Source organism: Cyprinodon variegatus, unplaced genomic scaffold (genome assembly GCF_000732505.1).
Source record: "Cyprinodon variegatus isolate N-32 unplaced genomic scaffold, C_variegatus-1.0 Scaffold122, whole genome shotgun sequence".
NCBI lineage: Eukaryota > Metazoa > Chordata > Actinopteri > Cyprinodontiformes > Cyprinodontidae > Cyprinodon > Cyprinodon variegatus.
The window spans coordinates 477,253-489,254 of record NW_015150575.1 but is presented as its reverse complement, the minus strand read 5'-3'; the positions used below and the strand labels follow the sequence as shown (position 1 = coordinate 489,254).

General features: G+C 38.1%; 1 protein-coding gene across 1 annotated transcript in view; it reads left to right on the top strand.

Annotated features, from left to right (window-relative positions):
• tnfaip8l3 (TNF alpha induced protein 8 like 3) overlaps positions 1–11,413 on the top strand; it is a 29,818-nt gene extending 18,405 nt beyond the window's left edge. Inside the window, exon 2 of the mRNA XM_015375599.1 lies at positions 10,336–11,413. Coding sequence (XP_015231085.1) covers positions 10,336–10,898 — 563 coding nt within the window. The 3' untranslated portion in view covers positions 10,899–11,413. The remainder of the gene's footprint in view (positions 1–10,335) is intronic.
• Positions 11,414–12,002: the final 589 nt, after the last annotated feature.

The following is a 12,002-nucleotide window of genomic DNA, read 5'->3' as shown; positions in this document are numbered from 1 at the left end:
GATGGATGGATGGATGGATGGATGGATGGATGGATGGATGGATGGATGGATGGATGGATGGATGTGGTCTTTTTTTTTAAAGCTTAATCCTTAAACATCTAGTTAAAGTCAGCCAAACAAAGACATTTTATGGTTGATTCATTCAAAAACATTTCTTTATGTGCTAATTATTATGCTTTATGGATTTTGAAAACAATTCACACAAGTTTTTTTTTTGTCTTTTGTTTTTTTGTCAAACTTATCAATGCTCCATGCTAAATGAATTTTTTTTAACAAGAAAAAAATGTATTATTTCATTTGTACCCCATAGGAATGCATTGTTATAGGCAGAGCAGGTGGTGTCTACACATTAACTTAAATGAGACGTCTCCAGACCTGTCAAAATAAGTAATGATGATCTCTGCCTTACCTGTGGTAGATATTGGTCAGAGCTTAACCAGTTTGGAAAACAGGCTTGGAAATAGATTTTGAGTGGAAACATAAGGCTTGTTTAATAACTTTTATCTGCAATTACACAGATCATTTTCATTTGCAGATAACCAACTAATCTCATTCTTATGTCAAAGTTTGCTAGCCTGTCGAAGTATAAACAGGCCTACTTCTATGTATGCCGCAAGCTTGTCGTGCTAAAATGGAGAGGATCTGTTCGGATGGAAACTTTTTTGAAAAAAGTCAACTTTGGTAAAGCAGGTCTGACTGGTCTGCATATTCCACTCTGGATGCATGTTCTAAAGCAATGCAGCAGAAAATGTTGACTCAGGCCTCTAAAAACATCAGGCGGAACAAAGAGAGAGTGTCTGGTCAACAGCCACGGGCAGAGAGCAGCAAGCACCTCACTAATCCTCATGTTAAAGTAAACTTCACATACTCCCAAAGCACTCTTGTGTAACCGCTTCGATGGGGCCAGTACTTCTGCAACTGCCCCAGCATTGGCTGTTTGCATCAGTTTGCATTTAGTAAGTCGTTTCCAAAAATGCCACACAGAGGTACTTTATTTAAATGCTTTAGGACAAGTGAGGTGGAAAAAATAACGAGCAGGTAGCAGAGAAACTATGAGAGCGGAATGAAGATGAAGAACAGGGCAGACAGTTTTCTCGCCATCTCTCTCCTGACAGCTTGGACTCTTCTCTAACTCCTTTTGACATTGTGGCCCATGCATGTCGTTCATCACAGCCTCTGGGTGACAGGCTGTAAGTTAGTGTGTGAGAAAGCTTGGACATCTCAGTGTCTTCATGTGCACTTTTTGCTATCATCCACCCTCACTGGCTCTGTATCTTTAGCCAGACCCTGAATCATCCACATCCTCAGAGGAATAATTGGCCTGTTTATAGCCTCACTCTTAAAGCAGAAACAAACTTTCCACAGTTACTATCTCCATCTGTGTTGATTGTAATAATCAGGCGCATTTCTAATGACCTAAGAGGAATGTGTTTAAAAGAGAGAGGTCCAACAAACTAGTAGGTTTCAAACGTAAAACAACTCTTCCACCCTTAGTATGTCAGATCGAAGAGCAAGCTCTCACCTTTATCATCTGAAAGAAATCTATCCTGTTGGGTTTCTAAATATCAGATGCTCACTGGAACAAAGAGCTGCTTGATAGAAACAGGAAATGACAGTGACAAAAAGAGCCTTTTGATGAGAAGCACAGATCTGACTAATGAATAGCAGTTACATACTGCGCTGTTGCTATTCAAATGTTATGAAAACTAGGACGTTCTTGTTTTGCTAAATATATATGTTGAAATTTTTTTTCAATTCATGCTTTCATTATGTTGCAGTATTTTAAGCACATTGAGAAGGGGAAAACTGCTTTGAATTTAAATTATTTGTTTTAAGGATTTCAAGCTTTTCTCCTGGACTGTTTTCCTCTCTGAATAGTTTCATTTCACAGAACAAGGAAACACAGAACCAGAATAGTAATGTGGCCTCTGTGCTCTTAAGTACAGACTGGAAATTAATACAGCTGTGATGGTCTACCTCTTGATCAAATATGAAAATCATGTAATCAGTTTTTACTATTACTTTTGGAAAAAAAATTACTTTTTAGAATTAAGCAAACAAGGGTTTAGTTGTGGTTTGGAGGACCCAAGTGCAGAGGCAGAGAGGCTGAGGAGATTTCTAGGAGTTTTAATGGGGCAAAAACAGTAAACAAAGGCAGGAATCCAAAAATCCAACTAATAATGAAAAGCAAACCAGAACTAAGGAGACATCTGGGGAACCAAACACCAGGAGCCAGGGAGAGACGAGGTAGGTGGACAACTTTATGGGGGGACAGCAAGGAACCAACAAAGAGTGAGAGCAGAGGGAGAGCATATATAGCAGACAGAGACAAAGGGAGGGCTAACGAGCTGACAAGGAGTAGGTGTGAGAGGAGACAACGAGGGAACCAAGGGGAAAGGAACACACACACACACACAAGAGGGCAACAGAGGACAACAGAAAAACATGAGAACTAACAAATCTAGAAATTACAACAAAACTGGAATTAAACCAATAAAACTAGAAAACAAGGAGCAAAGTAAAGAACAACAGAACCAAGACCATGACACAAGTGAGATTACAATAGTATCTAGACATTATAACAGTATCTAGAAAATTCAAACAAATAATAACAGAAGCTTAGGAAGAAGCAGTTTGAACAATGAAACAACAATGAAAAAATGAAAGCCCAGACTATTACCTTTGTTTCAGTGAATCTATGAATTACTTTATTTCAAACAAACCAGTAAAGAAATAAATGAAAACAAAAAGATAAATATATATATAAAATGCCAATATTATAATTACTGACACATATAATTGTTATTTTATTAGTGTTAATAGTGATTATGTCCAAAAAAAAAAGGTATGAGGTAATGAAATGTGAAAAAACATGTGCATGTTAACATATACACATTTACACGTGCCAACACACATCTTCATTCATACCATTATAACTGAAAGTCCACATGACCACAACTATTGATAAAATATATATATGCCCATCTACAGGGACGAAGAGTATCCACTGATGCTCACCACCCTTCTTCCATCTCAGATCTCTTCTAAGTAAAACAGTTTAAACCTTTTCCTAAATATTGGACATTGCTTCGATTAAAAACTGAGTTTGTTTCACATTTTACACCATTTATTGCAATTCACATTATTTTCATGTGGGTCCAGGTGCTTAAGATTTAGAAAATTAGATTATCATAATAATTATGATAATTAAGATTAAGCGAGTTGAAACTAAAACTTTTCCACTTCAGGAGTTCTGGATAGAGCATATTGACAGACAAAAACATTTTTTTTTAGCTTCAATACAAAATGTATATATTTTGTTTATATATTTTTATATAATTACTGCTCAAGGTGGGTTGTTCTGTCAGCTAAAGGCATGTTTTAAAGTCTCTATATTCCACTTACTAGTGGACAGTTATTTCAATAATCAGTTAATCACGTTTAATCCTACCTATCTCCAGCTGTCAATGGGTGAGAGGCAGGGTCCACCCTGGATAGATCACCAGTCCATCGCAGGACAACACAGAAACTAACAGGACAAACAATCATTCACGCACACACTCACACCTAAGGAGAATTTAGAGAAGCCCATTAACCTAACAGTCATTTTTTGGGGCTGTGGGAGGAAGCTGGTTCCATTCATATGTTTGTAAATTTCCCTGTATGGAAAGAGAGGTTGAAGATGTGAGTTAGAGGTTTAACAATTCCATGAATAACTCTTTTGACTGTTATATCAATCTCATCACAGTCAGTGGCCCTTCATTTTTAAAACAGCAATGCTTTCTCATTCTTCGAAGGCTGTGAAAAATACTGGTCCTGGATTTGTTTTTTATAAGTACCTCTTTCTAGTTCTCTGTTGTCCCAGGATCAGGAATAAGGAATTTGGCTAGTTTTTGGCTGATGTTTGCAAAACACTTCACATCAATATTTATATCATTTGAGGATAATGAGTTTCTTTGTCTCCCCTTCTAATAACATTATTTAAAATATTCCACATGTTTTGAATACTTTGGGTCCTGTGCTTTAAGAAATCTTTATTTACGTTTTCTTTTTTTACAAGATTTTCTGCAGTCCTTTTTTTGATCCATCAAGTTCCAGAACATTTACCTTTTTTATATATGTTTTTATTGGATAGTGCTTATCATATGTATTTTTGAACATCTTTAGGAATATTACATAAGCTTTATCTATGCTTTTCTCCCAGAGTACTGGGTCCCAGTTTTGACTGAACAGATCATTTTGAAATGCAGTCATTGGCCCTCTTTTCTCTTTTGTGTTTCCTCCTTAACTTTCCTATAATAGTTGTCATAAATCACAAACGCTGGTCAATGGTGACTGGGTGAATAAACCACTTCCTGCATTATCAAAAAGGTTTGTAGATATATTATGTATAGCTGTAGTCACTGTGAGTTGTGATCCAACTGTGTCTGGGAATTTATTTAAAAGGCTCAAATCAAAATAAACTCTTAAGCAGGGTTACAGTTTTCTGAGCTTAGCAGACCAATATTAAAGTTGCTAAAGATGAAATATATCTTCTGTATTACATTTATGAATGTTACTTGAAATCACACCCTAAACATATCCATATTGGAAGATGCAGCTAGCCAGAACATTTTCCTTTTTTCCCATACAGTCTTTAATCGTTATACATTTAATTATGCCTTCCATTTCCTTTTTCATTTTATCAATTATTTTAGATCTCAGGTTTTGTGTCCACATGCACTGTCACAGCTACACCATTATTTTCCACTCTATTCATATAATTAAATTCATATACCTCAGGCTAAAACTCAACTGCTTTTCATGACTGATCCATGTCTCTGATACTGTAATGATGCTAAACAGTTGCATAAACTGGTCTATATAGTCTTTGATGCTGTTAAAGGTAGCATACAGGCTTCCACTATCAAATTTATAATAAATGATATATTGTCTGTTTTAACTGCCATGTTGTACAGCTTTTCAGTATAGTAAACGCAACAATATCAAAAGTATCACTGTTAAAACAGTGTCCTGGGACAGTTTCCTCTTTCAGGTCCTGCTGTCCGTACTCCATCAACAAAAGATTTGAATCTATAGCCTTAAGCCGGGGATACACTGTGGAATTCTTTTCAATCATTGCACGCAGCCACAGCTCACAATGTACTGTATGTGCAGCGCGACGCTCTGATACGATCTACCTGCTTGCGCTGTACGTCTAAAAACCAGGTCAGACTCAGCTCCGCAGTGAGATGGAGCTACTCGGACTCGTCTATCCACAAGCCAAATGAGTAGAAGAGGAATAGAGAGAAATGTGCTCTCTAGCAATGTGTGCAATTTTATGTGCTGAAAGCCTTAAGAAGAAAAGGCGGCAACATATTTGGACAAAGATATGGCTGAGCAAATGTGGCTACTATAATCTGTAAATTTTACAGACAGAACTCCATTTCACTCACACCCCGCCATGCTTCTGTGTTTTCATCTGAGAAGAAGAAGAATAAGAAGAATCCTTGTTTGCGCATGATACTGAGTGATTTACTGTTGGATTAATTGTACAAGTTATTCTACTTTTAATCATATTACTTTGATCATATTATTATGCTCACACATTTTGTTATCCTTATTTCACTTATATCATAAAGAGTGTTGAAGTATTTTACTTGTACTAATGTTTTAAGTCTGTGCAGAAGCTGTGCAGAAGGAGGGAGTGCTGATTGTGAGAACTGGCTGCTCAAGGTCAGCAGCCAGAACACGGGGAACTGCACGTAGAAACATTGGAGAAAGGAGTGAAAGCTCTTATCTCATGATACTGTATGATGTGATGCAGACTTCTGGTTCCGACTGGTTTATTCACCCCTCCCCTTAGCAGTCGGAACCACATTGTAGCCAGGGCGTTTCCTTAATAAAAAAGCTCGGTGGAGCGGAGACTTTTCAGAGTGTTTTGGAGAATTGTAACTGAACAGTCTCTGATCACTCTCCCTTGCAAGTGAATCATACTAAAATTCTCTGTGTCTTATTTGTACAGGTTACTGCATAAAATGTTTGGTGTTTAAACCTAACATTTACCCACCATGAAACATGTTTAATTTTCTCCCGACCTCACAATTCCTGATCGGGAGATGGTCGTGACAGGCTGATCGCCCCTTGTGGCGACCTCGAGGCTACACGATGCGTGATCAGGCTGAAAGTCGGCCCAATCGGTAAATTCACGCACGACTGGAAAGTCGCCCAGATAAGAGCAAAAAATCGCACAGTGTAAGCCTGGCTTTAGCTAGTGATAATATGCTTCGGTCACAGAGTCAGTATGTTTTGGTTTTGTCATCCTGCTTGTGAGTTAATGTTACCTTCTGTCTCTGCATGGCACTCTTGTGAATATGTCCAGTTCCTCTGTATTCCTGATGACCATAACCTTTGCCTCGTCAGCTTAATAGAAATGTTGCACTTTGCCGTCCATTTTGCAGTGATTTTCTCTTACTTTTTCAGGGACCTGGCCTTATTGGCAGTGTTGGCATTCCTCTCAGTCATGTGTTGATTGATTTACACATCTGTCCCCCTTAGCCTCCTTCGTTGTATCAGCACAGCTGTTTAGTGTTTTTTATTGATGAACCTCAAACAATATTTAACACCTTCAAACATGCTTGTGTATCTGACAAACAGAAAACATTCAAATCCAACACTAATCTGTGCAACCTGAGTAAGAACTGTGATTTATCAGTGAATATCAGCTTTACACAGAATGGAGACACTCCCACAATTGCCTTCTTTTATGGAACCTTCTTCTACACAACTGTCACTGATATTGATCATCACTTTTTACCTAGAGTTCTATTGCATCAAAGCTATTCATGTATTTACCCTGAAATCAATATGAATCCCATCAGAAATCTGGGATGAAGACCATTTTTCAGCTTTGTTCCCAAATAACACCGGCACCAGATTGAAATATATGGAAATGTTGAAGTAAAGCTCTACTCACTTTAGCTCAAAAGGCATGCCATCCATCCATGCCATCCATTTCCCATTATGCTTATCCCAGCTGGGCTCTCAAAGGGTGCTGGTGCCTATCTCCAGCTGTAAATGGGCGAGAGGCAGGCACACCCTTGACAGGTCGCCAGTCCATCGCAGGGCAATACAGAGACAAACAGGACAAACAACCATTCACACACACACTCACTGGAGAGAACCCACACATGCACAGGGACAATATGAAAACTTCCTGCAGAAAGACCCCTGGCCAGGAATCGAACCTTGAACTTTCTTGCTGCAAGGCAGCAGTGCTACCTACTGTGGAGACACTTTTCCCAAATACTGTTCTGACTTTACCTTTTCATAAACTTGTTAATCCACAAACACTGGCAAAGTATACATATTGGAGGAGCTTAAGTCATGGTAATACTCACTAATATAAAAAACATCTTTAGAATCCCCCAGGTCTGAAAACCATGGAACTAAAGTTTCTGACTACACAACTGTCAATATAGCCTATATACAATTTAAGGGTCATAAAAACATAAATAAAATATCTTAATCATTTTCTTATAGATGTTCTAAATTGAGACTTTTCTAAGTCGCTGTAGCAGCAAGCTTCGATTTAGTGGCTCATACAATAATGTGATTTTAGCCCCATCACCGTAAGAATGATACACATAGCAACATATTAACTAAATCTTATTTTAAAACAAACTCTTTATATGCAGCTGCTTGTGTATAGATGGAGCAAACTGATATCTGTGCACCCCTTTTTTGGAGAGAGTGGTTGGGTGGGGACAGTTGAAAGACTGTAGACAAAGGAATTAGCATTGTTTGTTGTTAAATGTCATGGGGGGCTAATTGTATTACATGAAATGTCATTTAGCTTCAGACCAACAGATGAAATGCCACTTCTCTAGATTCATGTGAAATGCCATGGATTTGGTTTCTCCCTGATGTGGGGCACCCTTCAACCTCTGTTCTGGATTTGCAATTCAATACCAAATAACCCAATGAGGTGATGATGGGGTGAATTTAAAATAGTCCAATATCTGTCTGGTTTAAGTGTAATGTAATGACAACAAAGCAAATGTTCCTCCATGAATTTGGGCTCACTGTGTCAGAGCCTAATCAACAATGACATCCCTTGGCTTCCTCCTCTTCAAGCCTTTATAGGAACGTGTGGAGGAGGAAGAGGTGGTTGGTGATGGGCCCAGAGCAGGGGAGCAGGAGAAAAATGAAGCCTCTTTCCTTGCCTTTAATCATAAAATAGGTTATCTAATGTGTAAATTAAAGCTGGGTGGCCCTCTTAAAATGTACACCTACCATTGTGCCAGCATCATTGTGAAAGGGAAGCTTTCATCTTTGCCTGTCTCATAAATGTGGTGCGGTTAGGGTAAATTGGGAACTTTTCTTTGGACTTGTTAAAGAAAGAACGCAAAATAGCTCTTATCAGAGGACAGATGTTTGATGTAAGCCAGAGCTGTTGGTGATTTCTCCAGAAAGACAGCGTGTTAAACCACAGCCAGCTAGGAAAGCCACTGCCCTGCCGCAGAATGCAGCTGCACCTCTTTTTGTATACTCCGTGTTGGGAGTTTGTCTAGATTCAAAGGAGCTTTGTTTTCTGTGAAGTGAACAGCTGTTTATCTGACATTTTTTCCATTGTTCATTGCAAAAAATGGATCATTCAGAATAGTTTTGTTTTGAAGTTATATTTCCTGAAGTTACAATAACTGCTTCCAGTCACAATAATATAAGAGAGTTAATTTATAGATACAAGTTAGTATTGTTTCATAAGAAAAAGCAATATATATCTGGACTTGAAAATGGAAAATTTAAGCAATGTTTGGAAACTAGATTTTTTTATTTTTCTTGCATTGGTCATCTGAGTTTTAAAGGCCAGTGAGTCCAGATGGATTTCAGCTGTTTTATGCAAACACACTGAAGATCAGAAAGATTACACAAGCCACACAGTACAAACATGTACTGTATACAAAGATTTACCATATGTTTTGTTTAAAGTTTCAAGAAAATGCGTTAAGTTTTAAAGTGATAGTCCTATGAAGATTAGAAAAGGACAAGAATATGAAATACTTTCTAGAACTTACGATGTTCCTTCTTAAACACAAAGGAAATTTTCAGGGGCAGTCATTTTCCTGAATTTACAAGGTAATTTCACATATGAGGGCTTGTCAGTGGTTTACATGTGTCCATGTATGTAGAACCTCAAACCTGTAGGTTATTTAATATTGCATAAAGGGTACTTTACAGATTTTAAAACTACCTACATAGAACTAACAGGATGCATTCCTAAACGCCTTATATTACTTCACAAAATATAACAAAGATACTTTTGTTACTCTCAGAATACTTTTCAGTACATTGAACAAACTTTCACTGTACTTTGGGTATTCTCTTTGACCATTTAGGGTACTGACCTTGAGTATACCATTGTATAACTTACAGCAGGCATGCCCAAAGTGGGTCCTCGGGGCCGCTGTCCTGCAGGTTTCAGAGGTTTTCCTGCTTCAGCACAGCTAATTTTCATTTATCGCTGATTAAGAGGCTTTGCTGAACTGCAATCATTAGAATCAGCTGTGCAAAAGCAGGGAAACCTCTAAAACCTGCAGGAGGGCGGCCCTTTAGGAGCAACTTTGGGTATGCCTGAATTACTTCCCCATAACCCAGAAGATTTCTTTTAAAGCTGTTTTTTTAATCATTTTTGCTCTAAGGATAATTTGACTTGTGTTCAGGAACATTTTGTTTTCTGGAACAGAGATCCTGACTGTCCCCGAGACTTCATGATTATTTCTGGGCATGTGATTTTGGGACCTTACTTTAAATAGAGTACTTATTTTATTTTGGAAAGTAACCCATAGCCTCCAAAAGCTACCAACCCCTAATATAACCCAGTCCTCACAAGTAACCTTTAAGTTGTGTAAAAAAAAAAAAAAAAAAAAAAAGAAAATAGATCCTATAATTTCTTAAAGTAAGAAAAAATTCTACAAAAGTTGCCTGAAAATTTCAGAGAAATACACACAAACTCTAGAACATTAGCAAATATATCCAAAGGTATACCCGTAAAGTTCCAGAAAGTAACTTATGGGTCAGAAATATTTAATTTATTGGAAAGAGAAGCATATTTTAAGTATTGCTTTATTATAAGATGAATGCTATTGTTAATCAGAGTTCAAGTTACCACCTGGTTCCTACAAGCACCTACAGAATGTAGTCCATAAGCTCTGGAAAATTACTTTATAGATTTATGAACTCGCTGTATCATGTACTATTGCCTTTTATTACACCAATATGTTGGTTTTTTCCCATTGTCTGTTAATTTTGCTGTGAAACTTTGGATTAACTTAACTTTTTTTTCTCTTCCTTCAGGACAGGAGAGCTTTAACTCCCGGTCCTTGGCCATGCAAGCCCAGAAGAAAATCCTAAGCAAGATGGCGACCATGGCTGTGGCTAACATGCTTACAGATGACACCAGTAGTGAGATCCTTGATGAGCTTTACAAAGCAAGTCGTGAATTCACCAAGAGCAAAAAAGAAGCACACAAGATCATCAAGGACGTGATCAAGATTGCCCTAAAGATTGGCATCTTGTACCGCAACCACCAGTTCAATCCTGACGAGTTGGACACAGTGGAGCGTTTCAAGAAGAAGATGAACCAGGCAGCCATGACGGCGGTGTCATTTTACGAGGTGGATTATACATTTGACAGGAATATTCTGGCGGAGCTCCTGCTGGAGTGCAGGGACCTGCTTCACGCCCTGGTCGAGGGGCACCTGACCGCACGCTCACATGCGCGCATTGATCACGTTTTCAACCATTTCGCCAATGGGGATTTCCTGGTTGAGCTGTATGGGGACGGAGAGGAGTACAGACTCTCTCTGAGGAAGATCTGTAATGGCATCAACAAACTGCTAGATGAAGGAACACTTTAACCTTTAACAACTCTCTCTCACCTCTACAACTCATTCTCTCCTTGCTCCTTTTCTTGCTGGTGTCTCCTGCCTTCTTTCATTTCCTTTTTACCTGCCCACCCCTGACAGCAAACATCCTCCCTGTTCCTTATCTCGCTCGTCTTCCTGTTTCTTCTCCATCTATTTTCATGGAGGTTTATGTAACATCCTGTTGCAATGGTTCAGTCTTTTAGACTGCGTCTTCACTCAGTGGATCTTTGCAACATACCGGGGTACTATGTTTCACAATGTATGCATCATACATCCCTTTCTGTGCTAAAGCGTACTGTACCAACAGCCAAAAATCTGTAGTAGGATGTTTATGAAGGATAATCAGTCATAGAAAGCAGTCTCTGTGTGTTTTGAATGTTTTCCAACGTATGCGATTTGCTTGAATAATGTTGTGAACACTCTGTCATGGTATGCTTGTTATTAGTCTGTGTCTTCTCAAAAAGGGTGATAGCACTTGTCTTTTATTAAAGATTTCTTTAAATCAGTGTTGTGCAGTTGTGCATACATCCATTCTTTTCCATCGTCTTTACCTCATTATCCTTGCACAGTTACCTGAAAGGTTAGTTCCTATCTCAAGCCATCATTGGGTAAGAAATGGGATACATCCTGGACAGGTAGGCAATCATAAAATCAAACTTTATTTGTAGAGTTCTGTCAAATTAAAGTGCTATAATACAGGTACTGCAAGGGGAACACACACTTGTACTGTACCCAAGGACAATTTAGGTCAGAAATCAATTAACCTAACAGTTATATTTTTGAGCTCTGGGAGGAAACTACAGCACCCCATACAATACATGACAGAAAATTGTTGGTTTTTTTGGACCAGCAGCTAGAACCAGGAAATATATATATTTTTTTTATCTTTCTTGTATAATTCACCTATTAGCATGAATAATTCAACAGAAAAAAAAAGTTCTAATGACATTGTTGCATATAAGTGCAGACTCTGACATTGAATATTTTAAGTTTAATTTGCCTTCCACCACCTTCATTTCAAAATACTTTAAATGTTAAAAGTTGCCAACTCAACCATGCAACAATTATCCACGCTGAGGTATATCCTCAGACTGT